The following is a 16827-nucleotide window of genomic DNA, read 5'->3' on the forward strand; positions in this document are numbered from 1 at the left end:
CAGCCTGCCCGCCCCTGCCACCTGCACTGTTGAAAATTTGCATATAGCTGTTGACTCCTCCAAAACGTACTAACAACCGACTGTTGACTGGAAGCCTTATCAATAATATGAAACAGTCGACGAACACTTATTTTATGTGTTTTTTTTTCTTTTTCTTTTCTTTTTTGTTTTTTTGAGACAGAGTCTCACTCTGACACCCAGGCTGGAGTGAGTGGCGGATCACAGCTCACTGCAGCCTTGACTTGGACTCAGATGATCCTTCCACCTCAGGCTCCTGAGTAGCTGGGACTGCAGGTGCGCGCTACCATGCCCAGCTGATTTTTGTGGTTTTTGTAGATACGGGATTTCACCGTGTTGCTCAGGCTAGTCCCAAACTCCTGGGCTCAAGTGAGCCTCCAATCTTGGCTTCACAAAGTGCTGGGTTTACAGGTGTGACCCATTGTGCCTGGCCTATTTTGTATGTTATGTGTATTTAATGTTATGTACTGTATTCTTACAACAAAATAAACTAGAGAAAAGAAAATGTTGTTAAAAAATAAGGAAGAGGCCGGGCACGGTGGCTCAAGCCTGTAATCCCAGCACTTTGGGAGGTCGAGACGGGCGGATCACGAGGTCAGGAGATCGAGACCATCCTGGCTAACACGGTGAAACCCCGTCTCTACTAAAAAATACAAAAAACTAGCTGGGCGAGGTGGCGGGCGCCTGTAGTCCCAGCTACTCGGGAGGCTGAGGCAGGAGAATGGCGTGAACCCGGGAGGCGGAGCTTGTAGTGAGCCGAGATCCGGCCACAGCACTCCAGCCTGGGCGACAGAGCGAGACTCCGCCTCAAAAAAAAAAATAAGGAAGAGAAAATACATTTACTATGAAGTGAAAGTGGGTGATTATAAAGGTCTTCATCCTCGTCATCTTCACGTTGCGTAGGCTAAGAAGGGAGTGGGTGAGGGGGAGGGAGAGGGGTTGGTCCTGCTGTGGATAGAGGACCCTCACAGTTCCAACCTAGGTTGTCCACCGATCAGCTATACGTCATTTTGCTCAAAGTTACAGTTTCCAAGAACCAACCTATTGATGATGTTTAGTGAGGACTTACTGTAGTTGAATTTGTCAGTCTTGTTCACAAGGATATATCATCTAGAATTTTTCTGCTTTACTCTTACATTGTGAAGTGAGCGCAGTTTCCCTTTTTTCCCCCAAATGTATATTTGGAAAGTCATATTGAAAAGCCGATCTTTTCCTCACTGATCTTCAATGCCAGCTCAGACATAAAACAAGTTTCCTTTTATGCATGGCTATTCCTGGATCTTTATTCTTTTATTGGAAAATTTGTGCCAGTCTGTACTGATGCCACACTGTCTTTCTTACTGTAGCTTTATAATAGTTCTCGATGTCTGGTCAGGTAAGTTCTCTGCCTTGCTCTGCGTTGGGAGGATCTTGTCTGTTTGGCGACTGTTTCAGATCCATGCTAGAAGCAGCTCATCAAGCTTCACAGAAAAACCTATTGGGAATTTTGATTAGAATTTAATTGCACTAGTGGATGCTTTGTGAGAATTGCCGTCTTTATGAAGTTCAGCCTTTCCAGTCTAGGGTCAAAATATAGTTCTCCCTTCACCTAGGTCTTCCTAAATAGCTTTCCATGAAATTTGATGATTATGTCTCTTTTGTTAGATTTAATTCTAACTATATATTTTTAAAAGTTGTGCCAAGTGGTGTATTTTCTAAAATTATATTTTAAATGTATTGCTGGTATGTGTCAGTGCAGTCGATTTTGTTTCTCTTATACTCAGCAACTTTTCTTTTTTTTTTTTTTTTGAGGCGGAGTCTCGCTCTGTCGCCCGGGCTGGAGTGCAGTGGCCGGATCTCAGCTCACTGCAAGCTCCGCCTCCCGGGTTTACGCCATTCTCCTGCCTCAGCCTCCCAAGTAGCTGGGACTACAGGTACCCGCCACCTCGCCCGGCTAGTTTTTTTTGGTATTTTTTAGTAGAGACGGGGTTTCACCGTGTTAGCCAGGATGGTCTCGATCTCCTGACCTTGTGATCCGCCCGCCTCGGCCGCCCAAAGTGCTGGGATTACAGGCTTGAGCCACTGCGCCCAGCCAACTTCTCTGAACTCTGTTCATTAATTCTTGGCGTACAGTCTTGTATGCAAAGTCTTTGTATACTTCTCTGAAGAAAGAGTTTTTCCTTTATAATCCTTGTTCCTTTTATACTATCTTTTCTTGCCATTTTGTGCTTGGTAGGACTTTCAGTAAAGTGTTGAGTTCATGCTAGTGGTGGACAACTTTGGCTTTTTCTTGCTTTGAACACTTTCGGTAGAAAGGCAGAGTGTTAGACTGTTGAGTCATAATTGCATGGTTCAAACCTAGTGTTTGTTGCCTCCTGACCCCATGGCCGTGGTCAGGTTGTCTAAGCTCTCCGTGGTGTTTTTCTCCATTGTAGAGGGGATGACCAGGGTTGTTCTGAGGATCTACAGTGTGTGGAAGCCTCGGCCTGGCGTGTCCTGTGGCGTGCTCTTCACTGCTGCTCTCAGGATGGCTATGATGATACCTTTAGTGTTTCCAGAATGGACATGGTGTATAGGGTTTTTGTAAATATTTTTATAAGATTAATGAAGTTCGTATCTACTCTTCAGTGTTTCTGTTGTAGATGGGTATTGCATGCTTTGTTTGTTTGTTTTGACAGTCTTACTTTGTCGCCTAGGCTGGAGTGCAGTGGCGTGATCTCAGCTCACTGCAACCTCTGCCTCTTGGGTTCAAGCGATTCTCCTGCCTCAGCCTCTTCAGTAGCTGGGATTATAGGCGCACCCGTCACCACGCCTGGCTGTTTTTTAATATTTTTAGTAGAGACAGGGTTTTGCCATGTTGCCCAGGCTGGTCTCCAACTCCTCACCTCAGGTGATCCGTCCACCTGAGCCTCCCAAAGTGCTGGGGTTACAGGTGTGAGCCACTGCGCCTGGCCCTCGCACATTAAATTGAGGAATATGACTTTTTCTTTTCTTCATGTCAATTTCAATAGTCACATTTTCTAAGAATTTCTTTATTTCATCTAAATTTTAAAATTTATTGGCATACATTGTCAGTAACTTCTCCTTACGGTGTTTCCGATCTTGGCTACGTTTGTACATATGTCCCTTCTTTTCCCTAATACTGTGTATTTAAGCCTCTCTGTTTTCTTGATGGTCTTGTCAAAAGTTTGTCAGTTTTCTTTTTTTTTTTTAACCTGACGCCTGTGTATTGTTTTCTGTTTTGTTTCTGCTCTTAGTATTTCTTTTTTAAAAACATCTTTTTCTGAGTTTTTAACTTGAATGACTAACTTACTAATTTCCATTAGGTCATTAATAGAAACATTTAAGGGTCTGAATTTTTCTGTAATACTGCTTTAGCTGAATATCATGTTTATTATTCAGTTTTAAATATTTTCTGATTTCCCCTATATGTATTTTTTATTGACTCGTGAGTTATTTAGAAGGATGTTTCTTAATTTCCAAACAATACAGGGTTTTCAATATATATTTTTACTATTATTCTACATTAATTGCATTTTGATCAGACAGTGGATTTATGGGATTCTCACTGATCTGGATTTTGTTGAGGTGGGTTTTGAATGGACCAGTTTATAAACATTCCACACATCTTTAAAACAGCATGAATCCATCAGGTTTTGGTACCGTTTTCTCTCTGAGTCCACCAGGTAGAACTTGTTGATTGCATTATCCAGTTCGTCTTATCCTTACTGATTTTTGTCTTCTTGCTCTATCAGTTACTGAGAAAAGTATGTTAACATTTTCCATTATGATAATGAGTACCTATTTCTCCTTAAGTTTCTGTCAAGTTTTCATTTTATGTATATTGAGGCTATGTTAGTATGTGCATATATAGATTTAGAATTGTTATCCTGTTACTTCATTTTTAGTTGGTTCTAGATAATGTTACCACATCTGTTTTCTATTTGATGAATTCTCTTTTAAGCTCTTCCTAGTCTTTTGTTAACCCATTGATAAAGTGTTAAATTCCAGTTACCAGTTTGTTTTAAGACATTCCCAATGGTTTTTTAGAAAACCTACATGGAATTTTAAAATTATTTCTTGCTGTGTATTCACACTTTCAGTCTTCTCTTTTATTTCTTCATATAAAATTTTATAATCTTTGCCTGATAATTGCATGGGTGACGTTTTTGCAGGTCTGATTCTGCTGTCGTTTATGAATCCTGGTTTCTGCTGATGGTACATTATTTCCTAGTGTACTTTGTGATTTTTGACAATTTATTGGAACTTTATTGTGGCAGTTATTTTAGGCCTGACACTTGAGGGAGTTTCCTCTAGAGGGAGTTTCTGTTAACTTCTAATCTGTGTTCTTTTATAAAGCATGCCTCTTGTAAACAGCATGTAGTTGGTCTTCTCTGCCCTCCAGTTTATTCTGACATCCCTGTGTCTCTAAATTGGAGTGTTTAGTACATTTGTATTAAATTTAAGCCTGTTCTATTAATAATTGGGCCTAGATCTATCATAATTTAAAATTTTATTTTGTATTTTCTCACCTGTTCTTTAGTCATCTCTTTCTGGTTAAAGCGTCAGTCAAGTATTTAGTTACTTCATTTCCTCTTCTCTGTTAGCTTTCTGTGTTCTTGTTGCGATGGCTATCTGATCATGATGTGCGTTCTTGACTTACTAGATTACCTGTTAAATCAGCGCTGTATACTGTATACTCTCTCTGGGGCAGAGTTTGGGAGCAGCCTTGCTGGGTGGTTGTGGCATAGGTCTCCTGTGAAGATGGTTTTCAGAAGGCTTAATGTGGCAGGCTGGAGGATGCCATTCCAGGCTGGTTCATTCTGTCAGCTGATGGGCTCTGTTGCATGCTGAGGGCAGGTTTTGTGTCCTCCTGACCTGGGGTTGGTGTCTCAGAGCAAGTATCCATGTGGGAGCAGGATAGACACTGTAGTATCTTTTATAAATGAGTCTTGGAAGTCACATGCTGTCATTCTCCCAGATGGTGGTCACATCGGTCAGGCCGGGTCAGTGTCGGAGAGGCCAGGAGTAAACTGCAGGAGGTGGGTTCTTGGGCATCCTGTTGTCTTTATGGTGTCGAGCTGAATCCAGGAACAGAGCCTCTCGTTGGGTCAAGGCTTTTTTCATGGTCTTCAGGAGCTTGTTAGAGCTTTCTTCACAGAGATGTGGTGCATTTTTGAAAGTTTAATTCTAAGTATATTTAGCTCTTCATATCCATGGGTTTCAGATCCGTGAATTTGATCAACTACAGATAGAAAATATTTACCAAAAACAAAGCAAAACAGTAAAAAATAATAATACAGCTGGGTGTGGTGGCTCACACCTGTAATCCTGGCTACTTGGGAGATTGAGGCAGGATGGTCACTTGAGCCCAGGAGTTCAAGTTCAGCCTGGGCAACACAGTAAGATCCCATCTGTAAAAAAACAATCAAACAAAAACAAACCAAACAGCCAACCAGAAAAACCCCCAAACCAAATAAGCCAAAATAACAGCACAACAATTACAAAAAAGATACAAAAAAAGTGTAACAACTATTTACATAGCATTCACATTGTATTAGGTATTATAAGTAACCTAGAGATGATTTAAAATATATGAGAGGATGTGTGTAGGTTACATGCAAATATACGTTACTTTATATAAGGGACTTGAGCATCCTTGAATTGTGGTATCCGAGAGGGTCCTTGGAACCAACTCCTCAAGGATTCTGAGGGACGACTGTATTTAATTTTCTGTCTAAATGGGTTTTTTTCCTTCTATTGTATTTTCTAACTCATTTATCTATGTGGAGGCTGATTTCTGTGTATTGTTTGTTCTGAGATACCTTACAGAATTCTCTTGTTATTGGAAGTTTCCTGTCGTTTGGCTTGTTTTTCCTACTTATATATAGCGTCATATGCTGTGGTGGTGCAGCCCAGCATTTTGCTCTGGAAGCATCAGACAGTCAGGAAAGGTGAAGAACCTTGTTAGGAACACCGTGGACACGCCACCTGGATCCCATAGCCAGCACTTACTTTCACTGGGCTCCATTACATCTGTGTCCATCAAGCCAGTGCGGCGCAGGTTTAACATCCTGAGCACATGAATTCACAGGGTGTTTTGCTAGTCCCAAGTGGGCAGTGCCTTCAGCGTGGTCCTGGGCATTTGTTGTTTTGACTCAGCAGTCTTTATTTGACATAAAATATAGATGCAGACAAGCTCACATATCACGAGTACACAGCCCAACTAAAGTCTTTTCCCCTGTTAGATCTACCACTGTGTGAACATTCTTTGAACAGAAATCTGGGTTCACATTTCTGTCATTCCTCTGGATAGACTCACTAAAGGGGTAAACGATGGGGTTGAGGGCATTGGATTCCACAGCCCTTCAGCTTTCCGTGTTGATTTCCAGAAAAATCCAGCCAGTTTATGCCATTGTCAGCAGCAAGTGAGAGTACCTAATTCATAACAGTTTCCCAGTGTTACGATTTTAAGATGGTTGATAATTCGATACTAAACAAATTGTGCACTGATTTCCAGGGACGATCAATGAAAAAGTATTTCATTGCCCTTTATACTTTTGTGTATGTAACAGCTTCATATCCTTTGCCCATTGTGATTGGGAATTTAATGTGTGGTATTTTTTTAAAGCAATTAGGGTGAGTGTTTTTTTAAAAAAGCCTAACTATGTTTTATCATACTTTTTAACATTTTTGCTTTTTATTTTTTACTTTGATGTTTTATATTTTTATATATCATCTTCATCAGTTATTTCCTATCAGTGGTGTTCATTTTTTACATTTTAATTTATTCGTCTATACTGTTACTGTTCGTTTAGATTATTTCAGGTATTTTAAATCTTTTGTGAATATGGTTGAGTTTCTTTCGAAGATTCTCATCTTTATAGAGAAAATATTTTATACATTTTTAAATTTGCATAAATTTCAGGGGTGCAAGTTCAGTGCTGTCCCCTGGCTGTACTGTGTAGTGGTGAAGTCTGGGTCTCTGGTATGTCGTGACCCAAACGTGTGTTGCGCCTACTGAGTAATTTCTCATCATTCCCCTTGCATGCCCCAACAAAATAGTTTACACCTTTTATCAGTAATGGGCAACCATTTTAGTTTTTAGAAAAAACAAGTGTGCTTTTAGACAATGTAATCTTTTTCCAAGGAGTGATCTAAAGCCGGAAAAAGGAATACATGTGAGAGGAAACCCCTTGCCCTTCTTACTGTGGTTCTCCTGGCTGCTGCTCCTTCCCAATTCAAATGACAGTTGTTATAAAGTAACAGCCCTTCTGCCCACAACCCTCTGCAGCTGAGCTGCCCCTCCTGGACCTGATGAAGCTGTACGAAGGCGCCTTCCTGCCGAGTTCTCAGTGGCCCCGGCCGAAGCCTGATGGGGAGGACACGAGCGGAGAGGAAGGTGCGCTACTACTAGCCTTTGGAAGAATTCAGGGTTAAAAGCAGAAGCCGCAGTACTTACAGACAAAGACTTAAAATAAGATTTAGAAAATTTCTTTTAGTTTGATAAAATAAAAAATTAGAAATATTTAATAAGTATCTTTATGTTGAATAGAATTTTGTTACATTCTGTGCTTTTATTAACCTGGCACAACTATTGGGACACTTGATCATGTTGTGAAGGGTGTAAAATATTTTTCTCTAGATTTATAAACATCATTGTTTTATGGACCTAGATAGCATGTTTATTCAGGCTGTGCTGTGTTTGTTTAACACATCAGTTTTGGGTAGTTTATTTTACTTATTAGACTTTCTAAACAGATGCACAGAGCATACCAGAAAAGGTCTGCCTTTCCTGCTCTCTTTCCAGTTCTTGGGACGGTTAGACTCCTGCATACAAGTTGGGGAGGGGCCCACAGGAGCCCTGGGAAGATCAGGCCTTTCCCGACCCCACACTGCTAGCAGGACCAGAGGAAGGAGTGGTGGGTGTGGTCTCCTCCCGGTTTCCCACATTTGGGAAAGCATTCTGCTTTTTTGTTTCTTGGTGATAGAGGGGAGATCCCTAAACCCTGAAACACCTACGTGTATCTCTCTGTGATACCAGCTCCTGATTGCTATGGAGACATTTTCCAAAATACCAGACTATTTGGGGCAAATTATACTCTTGGAGGGCTTTCCGGAATGGTCCTTGGTTTGATAGTTTCATAAGAGTTCTCACCCATTTATCCAGATAGCATTGTTAGATATTTTGGATTACAAATAAAAAGTTATTGCCTAATTCTGTATTTGAAGTAGTTGGATTCTATGAACTTTTTCCTGTTTTTAAAAAAGGTTTAGATGTATAAAGCCCTCTCAGCAGCCCCCACTTCTCTGTTTTATTGTCGTTACAGATGCGGATGACTGTCCAGGCGACCGGGAGAGTCGCAAGGACTTGGTTCTCATTGACTCACTTTTCATCATGGATCAGTTCAAAGCTGCCGAGAGGATGAATGTCGGGAAGCCAAATGCCAAGGACATTGCGGACGTCACTGCGGTGGCTGAAGCCATCCTGCCCAAGGGCAGTGCTCGGGTCACAACCTCGGTGAGGCGCTGAGCTTTTCAAGTGTGGGATGGGCCTTTGAGAGACAGAGCACATAGCTTAGTCATGAGAAAAGTTTTTCCTCTTCCCAGTGAAGTGCTCTATCCCAACTGCAGAGTTGTCAGAAAAAGCAATTCTTCATGTGCCTGTAGTCCCAGCTACTCAGGAGGATGAGGCAGGAGGATTGCTTCAGCCCAGATGTTCAGGTGTTGAAGACCAGCTTGGGTGACATATTGAGACTTGGTCTCCAAAAGAAGCAATTCTTCCTCTTCCTGTTTTCTGTAGATCATTTTTGTGGCTTTCTAATCGGTTTATGGTGTGACTGTTGGTTTCAGTTTTTAGAAAAAGTTTGGGTAATTGTTTTGACCAGCAGCCACTCTTTGATCTGTTCATCGCTGCAGGTCAAGTTTAATGCTCCGCCTCTATTGTACGGGGCTCTCAGAGATTATCAGAAGATTGGCCTGGACTGGCTGGCCAAGCTCTACAGGAAGAATCTCAATGGCATATTGGCAGATGAAGCTGGACTGGGTAAAACAGTGCAGATCATTGCTTTTTTTGCCCACCTAGCTTGTAACGAAGGTAAGAGTTTGCTAGTTTTCTGAACAATACCTATTTGCTAAGACTTACCCGTAGGCCAGTGTGTTTGATGGGAGTGTGGGGACTTGGCCATCTTATCTACTTCTTTGCTTCTGTCCTTTGACCTGAGCAAATTGAGGCTCAGAAGTATTCATTGTATGAATGAATAAAAAACTAGTTCGCAGTTAACATCCAGTAACTATTAGTGAAAATCTAATACAATGCAGACTCATCAGGCTATGACTGAACCTTGTGACTCCAGGGTCAGGTCACCGTGCAGTGTGTGGGCAGCAGAGCAGGTGGTCCACTTCCCTTGCTGCTTCTAGACTGGCATGAACCCCGCTGTTGGGCTCTCAGCTGTGTGGGGTGGTTTGTGGCACCCATCCTGGCTCACTGTATCCTTTTTGTGTTACTGTGTGCACGCCTCCCCTTGTCCCTCTTGCTGGATTTCACCTGTCAGTGGGGCAGCGTTTCCGATCCACTGCTTGGGTTCCTTAGGGAACGGGCCTGGGTACCCTGTGTGGGCTCAGCCTCTGCATGGCAGCCCCACCTGGTTCTTCACCCTCTTGACACTTCTGACTGGCACACAGCTTGTGTAGGCCCTCTGGCCTCCTTTCCAGTCTTTAGAGTCAGCTCCCTGTTCACTCCCTTTCCTCTCTTGGCTTTTAGGTCAGGTGCCCACCTTAGTCTCCTGCTCTGTGCCTAGCTGCAGAAGAAGGTGTGATTTGTGTCTCTAACACAGGACAAGGTTTCACTGTTCTTGCTCTTGTAAGAGAAGTGTTCAGTAAATATCTTGGAATATGGTTCCCACTGTATGTTCCAGACTTAAAGCAGGCTTTGCTATTCCTGCAGAGAAGAGGGAGGGGACATGGCCTCGTCTTCACATTTGAGCTTTGAAAGTAAAGATGGGCTGGTGCGGTGGCTCAAGCCTGTAATCCCAGCACTTTGGGAGGCCGAGACGGGCGGATCACAAGGTCAGGAGATCGAGACCATCCCGGCTAACACGGTGGAACCCCGTCTCTACTAAAAAATACAAAAAACTAGCCGGGCGAGGTGGCGGGCGCCTGTAGTCCCAGCTACTCGGGAGGCTGAGGCAGGAGAATGGTGTGAACCCGGGAGGTGGAGCTTGCAGTGAGCTGAGATCCGGCCACTGCACTCCAGCCTAGGCGACAGAGCGAGACTCGGTCTCAAAAAAAAAAAGAAAAAAAAAAAAAGTTGGACATGTTTAAATTAGGAGGGTCAGCTTAGGGAAGTGATGACCCCATGGGTGCTCTGAAGGCTGTGTGAAAAGAAATGGAACACAGTGGACTTGCAGTGGAGGTCTCAGTCCAAGTAGTTTAAGGAGAGAGAGGCAGGGCTGAGGGTCCCTTCACCTCCGGAGAGGGTTCTGTTTTTTTTTTTTTTTTTTTTTTTTTTTTTGAGATAGAGTTTCACTCTCGTTGCCCAGGCTGGAGTGTAATGGAGTGATCTCAGCTCACCGCAACCTCCGCCTCCCGGGTTCAAGTGATTCTCCTGCCTCAGCCTCCCAAGTAGCTGGGACTACAAGCACTTGCCACCATGCCCGGCTACTTTTTTAAAAATTTTTGGTAGAGATGGTTTCATCATGTTGCCCAGGCTGGTCTGGAACTCCTGAGCTCAAGTGATCCACCCACCTCAGCCTCCCGGAGTGCTGGGATTACAGGCAGGAGCCACCATGCCTGGCTCTTTTTTTTTTTTTTTTTTTTTTAAGGCACTGTTGCCCAGGCTGGATTGGAGTGGCATGATCAGGGCTCACTGCAGCCCTGACTTCCCAGACGCAAGTCATCCTCCCCCCTGAGCCCTCCTTAGGAGATCACTGTGACCGAACAAACAACTGGCTGATTTTTGTGTTTTTGATAGAGAGAGGGTTTTGCCTTGTTGCCAGGTTGGTCTTGAACTCCTGGGCTCAAGCAATCTGCCTGCCTTGGCTGCCCAAAGTGGTGGGATTACTGGCATGAGCCATTATGCCCAGCCTGAAAGTAGCCTGTGCTTCTAAAACTAGGGGATTGTGTTTTGTCAGTTGAACAGATGAGTGAATCATTCAGCATTCATTCATCTGCTCCTTACGTGATGGCTGTCACAGACCCCAGGCACTTTTCTAGGTCCTGAGGGTGCAGCCCTGCTTTCAGGAACCCTACACTGGTACAGATGAACCTTGAAACGGACTGATGACCCAGCATAGTGACAGGATCCTGGCCAGCTGGAGCAAGATATCAGGGAGATGGGGCACTGGGGGTGGGGGCTGCAAGTGCAGCTGACATCCAGGAACAGCACCGAGGCCAGTGTGAGGGCAGGAGGGTGTTAGGGGACGGTGGGGGATGAGTATAGAAAGATTGGGGTCAACCACGATAGAGGCCTAGCAAGCACTGGAGCTGATGTGGCTTTGCCTTAGTGTGTGGTCTGCATCAGTGCAGGTGCTGGTACAGGTGTCTGCCCAGGCTGGAGAGCAGTGGTGTGATCCTGGCTCACTGAAGCCTCAGCCTCCTGGGCTCAAGTGATTGATCCTCCTGCCTCAGCTTCCCAAGTAGCTGGGAATACAGGTGTATGCCACCATACCTGGCTAATTTTTTTTTTTTAATTTTTAAAAATTTTTTTTTGAGATGGAGTCTCCCTCTGTCGCCCAGGCTGGAGTGCGGTGGCGCGATCTCAGCTCACTGCAAGCTCCTCCTTCCGGGTTACGCCATTCTCCTGCCTCAGCCTCCCGAGTAGCTGGGACTACAGGCACCCGCCACCTCGCCCGGCTAGTTTTTTTTGTATTTTTAGTAGAGACGGGGTTTCACCGTGTTAGCCAGGATGGTCTCGATCTCCTGACCTCATGATCCACCCGCCTCAGCCTCCCAAAGTGTTGGGATTACAGGTGTGAGCCACCGTGCCCGGCTAATTTTTTTTTTTTTTTTGAGGAGGTGAGGTCTTACTGTGTTACCCAGGCTGGTCTCGAACTCCTGGCCTCAAAAGATCCTCCTGTCTTGGCTTCCCAAAGTGCTGGGATTACAGAGATTACAGCTGTGAGCCACTGTGCCTAGCCAGCTTTTCTTTTCTTCTTTGTTTTTAAATCTTGTTTTTCACTGGGGGTTAAAATACCATCTGGATTTGATTTGTGTTTACTTACTCCTTGGGTTGTGTCTGTTTTTTTTTTTTTTTGAGGTGGAGTTTTGCTTTGTTGCCCAGGCTGGATGAATTGCAGTGGCATGATCTCAGCTCACTGCAACCTCCGCCTCCCAGGTTCAAGCGATTCTCCTGCCTCAGCCTCCTGAGTATCTGGGATTACAGGCGCACACCACCATGCACAGCTAATTTTTGTATTTTTAGTAGAGACGGGGTTTCACCATATTGGTCAGGCTGGTCTTGAATTCCTGACCTCGTGATCTGCCTGCCTCAGCCTCCAGAAGTGCTGTGATTACAGGCGTGAGCCTCCACGCCCAGCCAGTTGTGTCTTTTAAAGACTTTATTGTCCTGTTATATTTTTTTCTTTGTGACATTTCTGTTCATATCCTTTGTTTATTTTTCTATTGGGTGGTTCTTTTCCAGGATCAGCAGGAATGCTTTGCATATTAGCAGTAATGGCTGTAGATGGATGTGTTGTAAATACTTGTTTAAAGTCTACTAAGTCTGTCTTGTAACTTGGTTTATGTTTCATTTATAGCACAGAAGTTGAAATTCGTATGTATTCCTCTAATAATCTTTAAAAACCTTAGTTTTCTCGCCAGGCTCAGTGGCTCTTGCCTCTAATCCCAGCACTTGGGGAGGGCAAGGCAGGCGGGTCACCTGAGGTCAGGAGTTTGAGACCAGCCTGGCCAACATGGTGACACCCCATCTCTACTAAAAATACGAAAATTAGCTGGGCATGGTGGCGTGCGCTTCTAATCCCAGTTACACAGGAGGCTGAGGTAGGAGAATCACCTGAACCTGGGAGGCAGAGGTTGCAGTGAGCCGAGATTGTGCCGTTGGACTCCAGCCTGGGTGACAAGAGCAAAACTCCATCTTAAAAAAAAAATCATAGTTTTCTGAAGAAGGAAATTTGAAACAATGTATTTTAGGATGGTTTGGATGTGCCCTAACTAAAGCTTGGGAAGCAGTGATGGGCACAAGCCCTTGGCTGACAAAACACAATTTAGACGCCTGCTGCATGGTCGCCTGGCTTGTGGGAAGGACTTGAGCAGGGTCTGGGGCTCTCTTCATCTGTGAGTCTGCTTTCTGAGTGTTGCTCGTTCCTCCGGACTCTTGGAGGAGCTCACGGTGGTTTGAATGAACACCAGGGTGTTCTTCGGGCCGCTCATTCAGTGTGTGTCTACTGAGGTCTCCTCTGAGCCAGGCCTGTTGCTTGTGCAGCAGCACCCTGGGGGCCAAGGAGCAGCCTCTGGGCAGTGTGCTGGCTCCAGACGAATGCACTTGTTTCCCCCAAGTCTGCCTCAGTCGTGTGGTGGTTCCTGTCACACGTACTCATACTGAGGAAGCATCTCTCTAGGTGCCTGGACACGACAGATACTTTGACGTGGAAAATTCTGTTTTTTCCTTTGTAGGTAATTGGGGCCCCCATCTTGTTGTTGTGAGAAGTTGTAACATACTCAAGTGGGAGCTTGAATTGAAACGTTGGTGTCCCGGGCTCAAAATCCTCTCATATATTGGCAGCCACAGAGAACTCAAAGCAAAGAGACAGGTATTTTTTTTTAAACATAAAGCTAAACAGAAAGCCATCTTAATTTTTATAAAAGACACATTAAAAAATGTGAAGACATACTTACTAATGTGATTATTAAAAATCACTCATTCATGAGTTAACAAAACTTTATGTTGTTCCCCTTGAAAGCATAGACAATACCGCCTCGGCCTGGCCATTTCCTGCGAGAAGGCCCCACACTCGCAGGCCCAGGTGTGCACAGAGCTCAGTGTCATTGCCCAGAAAGTGGGACAGTTTCCCCCGGAAATGGTCTTCTCTGGGGCAGTGCGGCACTTTTCCCTGGAGGCCCTGCTGACTTCCACAGGCACAGAGGAGAAGCTGGGTGCCGCCAGATCTGAATTTAAAACCCATAGAAACATTTGCACAACATGCCTAATAGATAACATTTCTGGAACAAATTTTAACTTACTAAAAATTTTTCTCTGCCCTATAGTTTCTAGTACTAGGTCACTAAAGGTAGATTCATCACAGTTTTCCATTGAGTAGAACATTTTGGACCATTAGACGACATTGTGTTGAGTAGTGTTCACTGAAAAAGTGAGCTTTCAGTAGTATTTTCTTTTTTACTATTTTAGTTTGTTTTTGGTGTTATTACAAAATATCACAGACTGGGTAATTTCTAAGTATAGACATTTGTTTCTCACAGTTCTGGAGGCTGTGAAGTCCATGATCCAGATGCCAGCAGATTTAGTGTCTAGTGAGGGGCTGGTTTCCGCCTCCCAGATACATCCTTGCTGCTGCATGTTTTGAAGGGCACATGGCGGAAGGGATGGAAGGGCAAAAGGCTCCAAGCTGGTTCCCTCCAGCCCTTTCATACGGCACAAGTTCATCCTTGAGAGCAGGGAAGTGTCCACTTCTTAATACTACCACCATGGGCGTTAGATTTCAACATGAATTTTGGAGGGAACACATTCAAGCCATAGTACCGTGTCTGGCTTTTAGTTTGTTTTGAGAAAGCGTATAATGCAGTCAGTTGCAATACAGATGTTGACATCTCTTATTTTTCTGAGCACACTTCCCCTTGTTTTGATTAGATAGTAGAAGAGCTCGCCCTGCTTCAGGATCCTCTGCTATAATCTCAGTATTTTCCAAATGGTAATTGTCAGCGCCTGCAGAATAGCTTCTTAATTTGTCAACGAAACTGCTTTAGACCCCTAGAGGAAGAGATAAAAACATACACACAGCCATTTTCTGTGCGGTAATAGCAAGTTATTTAAAAAAGCGAGTAGAATTATAGGTGGGAACGGAGTCACTGGGTGGAGAGCTTTGGGAAGCGTGTGTCCTCAAGGTGGTTTTGGAAGACAGTGGAGTGCGAAGGCACTGAGCCATCCTCTCTATGCTGCAGGAGTGGGCCGAACCCAACAGCTTCCACGTCTGCATCACGTCCTACACGCAGTTCTTCCGGGGCTTCACCGCCTTCACACGAGTGCGCTGGAAGTGTCTGGTCATTGATGAGATGCAGCGTGTGAAAGGCATGACCGAGAGGCACTGGGAAGCGGTTTTCACCCTGCAGAGGTCTGTGTGTTATGTGCTTGTCATTGAGTGTTCTTTGCTGTTGATGTAAAAGGTTCTCTTGAAGAAATCTGCGTAATTGCAGACACAAAAAATGGACTTTGAGCTAGAGAATTGCTTTTCATCTTCATCCCAGCATGTGGGCCAGAAAGCCCCAGAGCTGGGTCAATGCAGCCCCCCTTTTCAGTCATGCACACGTTGACATTCACAGTGTCAAATAACTGCCCCTTTTCTCACACATTGTCAGAGAAGACGCTGCTGCATCCAGCCCCGTGGCTGTAGAATTCCAGTGTTGTCTCTTGTCCTGTTTGCAGCCAACAGCGCCTGCTTCTGATCGACTCGCCGCTGCACAATACCTTCCTGGAGCTCTGGACCATGGTGCACTTCCTGGTCCCGGGGATCTCCAGACCCTACCTGAGCTCCCCTCTGCGGGCCCCCAGTGAGGAGAGCCAGGATTACTACCATAAGGTGGTCATAAGGTTACACAGGGTAGGTTGGGCTCTGCCATTTCAGCTCAGTGATTGAACGTGTATGCCTCATTGTAAACGTGTTACAGCAGCATTTTTGGAAAGAAAACAGTAAACAGTTTTTTATTTTCAGGTGACACAGCCATTTATTTTGAGGAGAACCAAGAGAGATGTGGAAAAGCAACTGACAAAGAAATATGAGCATGTTTTGAAGTGTCGCCTTTCTAACCGACAAAAAGCCTTATACGAGGACGTTATCCTACAGCCCGGGTGAGTGTGGATTCTGGGCATGTGCCCCCTTTGCTGTCCCTGCCTGTGAGGGACAGAGGCCCTTTCTGTGGCCTCAGCAGAAAGCTCCTTTCTGTAAGGATTGGGCATCTGGAGCTGGAGGCCGAGGTGCCCTCTTGGGGGCAGCAGACTCTGCAGCTTCAGGTGTTTCCAGCTGTTTCAGGCTCATGCGGGCCCTGCTGTACTTCCTGTCTCAGAAGCCCCGCTCCTGCGTAGCTGCCCACGTGTAGGGTGGTGTCCTGGTGCTGCTCTCTGTGTTGTCCAGAGAATTCTGTGAATGTTAGTTTCCATTCATCTGGGAGAGACGATGATTGAGCAGTTCGCCTTCCCACAGCCAGCCTGGAGGCCCCAGAACTTGAGTCGGCTGTGGCCCACAGGAGGTGGCACGCTGCTGTCTGCGGCGCAATGAGCGGGGTGTTGCATGGGGTGGAATGCGCCATGCAACGCACACCATGTGATGGCTGGCTGCTGTGCCTCTGGCAGGGACACGCTGGTGCCAGAAGCTGTGCCCCTCGAGTTAACACAGTGTGGGGCCCCCCTTGATCCTCTGAGGTCATCAGATGTGCATGGTTTTGGTCTGTCTGGCTTCCCAGTTTTCTGAGTTTAGATGAAAGAAACACAAAAAACCCTGGAAATCAAGTTTTGGAGGATTTGAAATTTATCTGTGCTTAGTCATCACAACTCAGTCTCTGCTGGGGGTATGGCTGTGAGGCAGTGCTGCAGGGTCCCCACCCCGTGCTGGGGGTGTGGCTGTGAGGCAGTGCTGCGGGTCC

At 45.0% G+C, this 16827-nt stretch overlaps 1 protein-coding gene across 9 annotated transcripts in view; it reads left to right on the plus strand.

Moving 5' to 3' along the window:
- EP400 (E1A binding protein p400) overlaps positions 1–16827 on the plus strand; it is a 133394-nt gene that overhangs the window by 52740 nt on the left and 63827 nt on the right. For all 9 annotated transcript variants that reach the window (XM_023196863.2, XM_023196866.2, XM_023196871.2 and 6 more), the window contains 7 exons: positions 7292–7399; positions 8328–8518; positions 8917–9094; positions 13630–13766; positions 15133–15302; positions 15614–15788; positions 15900–16036. In XM_023196863.2, coding sequence (XP_023052631.2) covers positions 7292–7399; positions 8328–8518; positions 8917–9094; positions 13630–13766; positions 15133–15302; positions 15614–15788; positions 15900–16036 — 1096 coding nt within the window. The remainder of the gene's footprint in view (positions 1–7291; positions 7400–8327; positions 8519–8916; positions 9095–13629; positions 13767–15132; positions 15303–15613; positions 15789–15899; positions 16037–16827) is intronic.

The sequence above is a fragment of the Piliocolobus tephrosceles genome, chromosome 10 (assembly GCF_002776525.5).
Source record: "Piliocolobus tephrosceles isolate RC106 chromosome 10, ASM277652v3, whole genome shotgun sequence".
NCBI lineage: Eukaryota > Metazoa > Chordata > Mammalia > Primates > Cercopithecidae > Piliocolobus > Piliocolobus tephrosceles.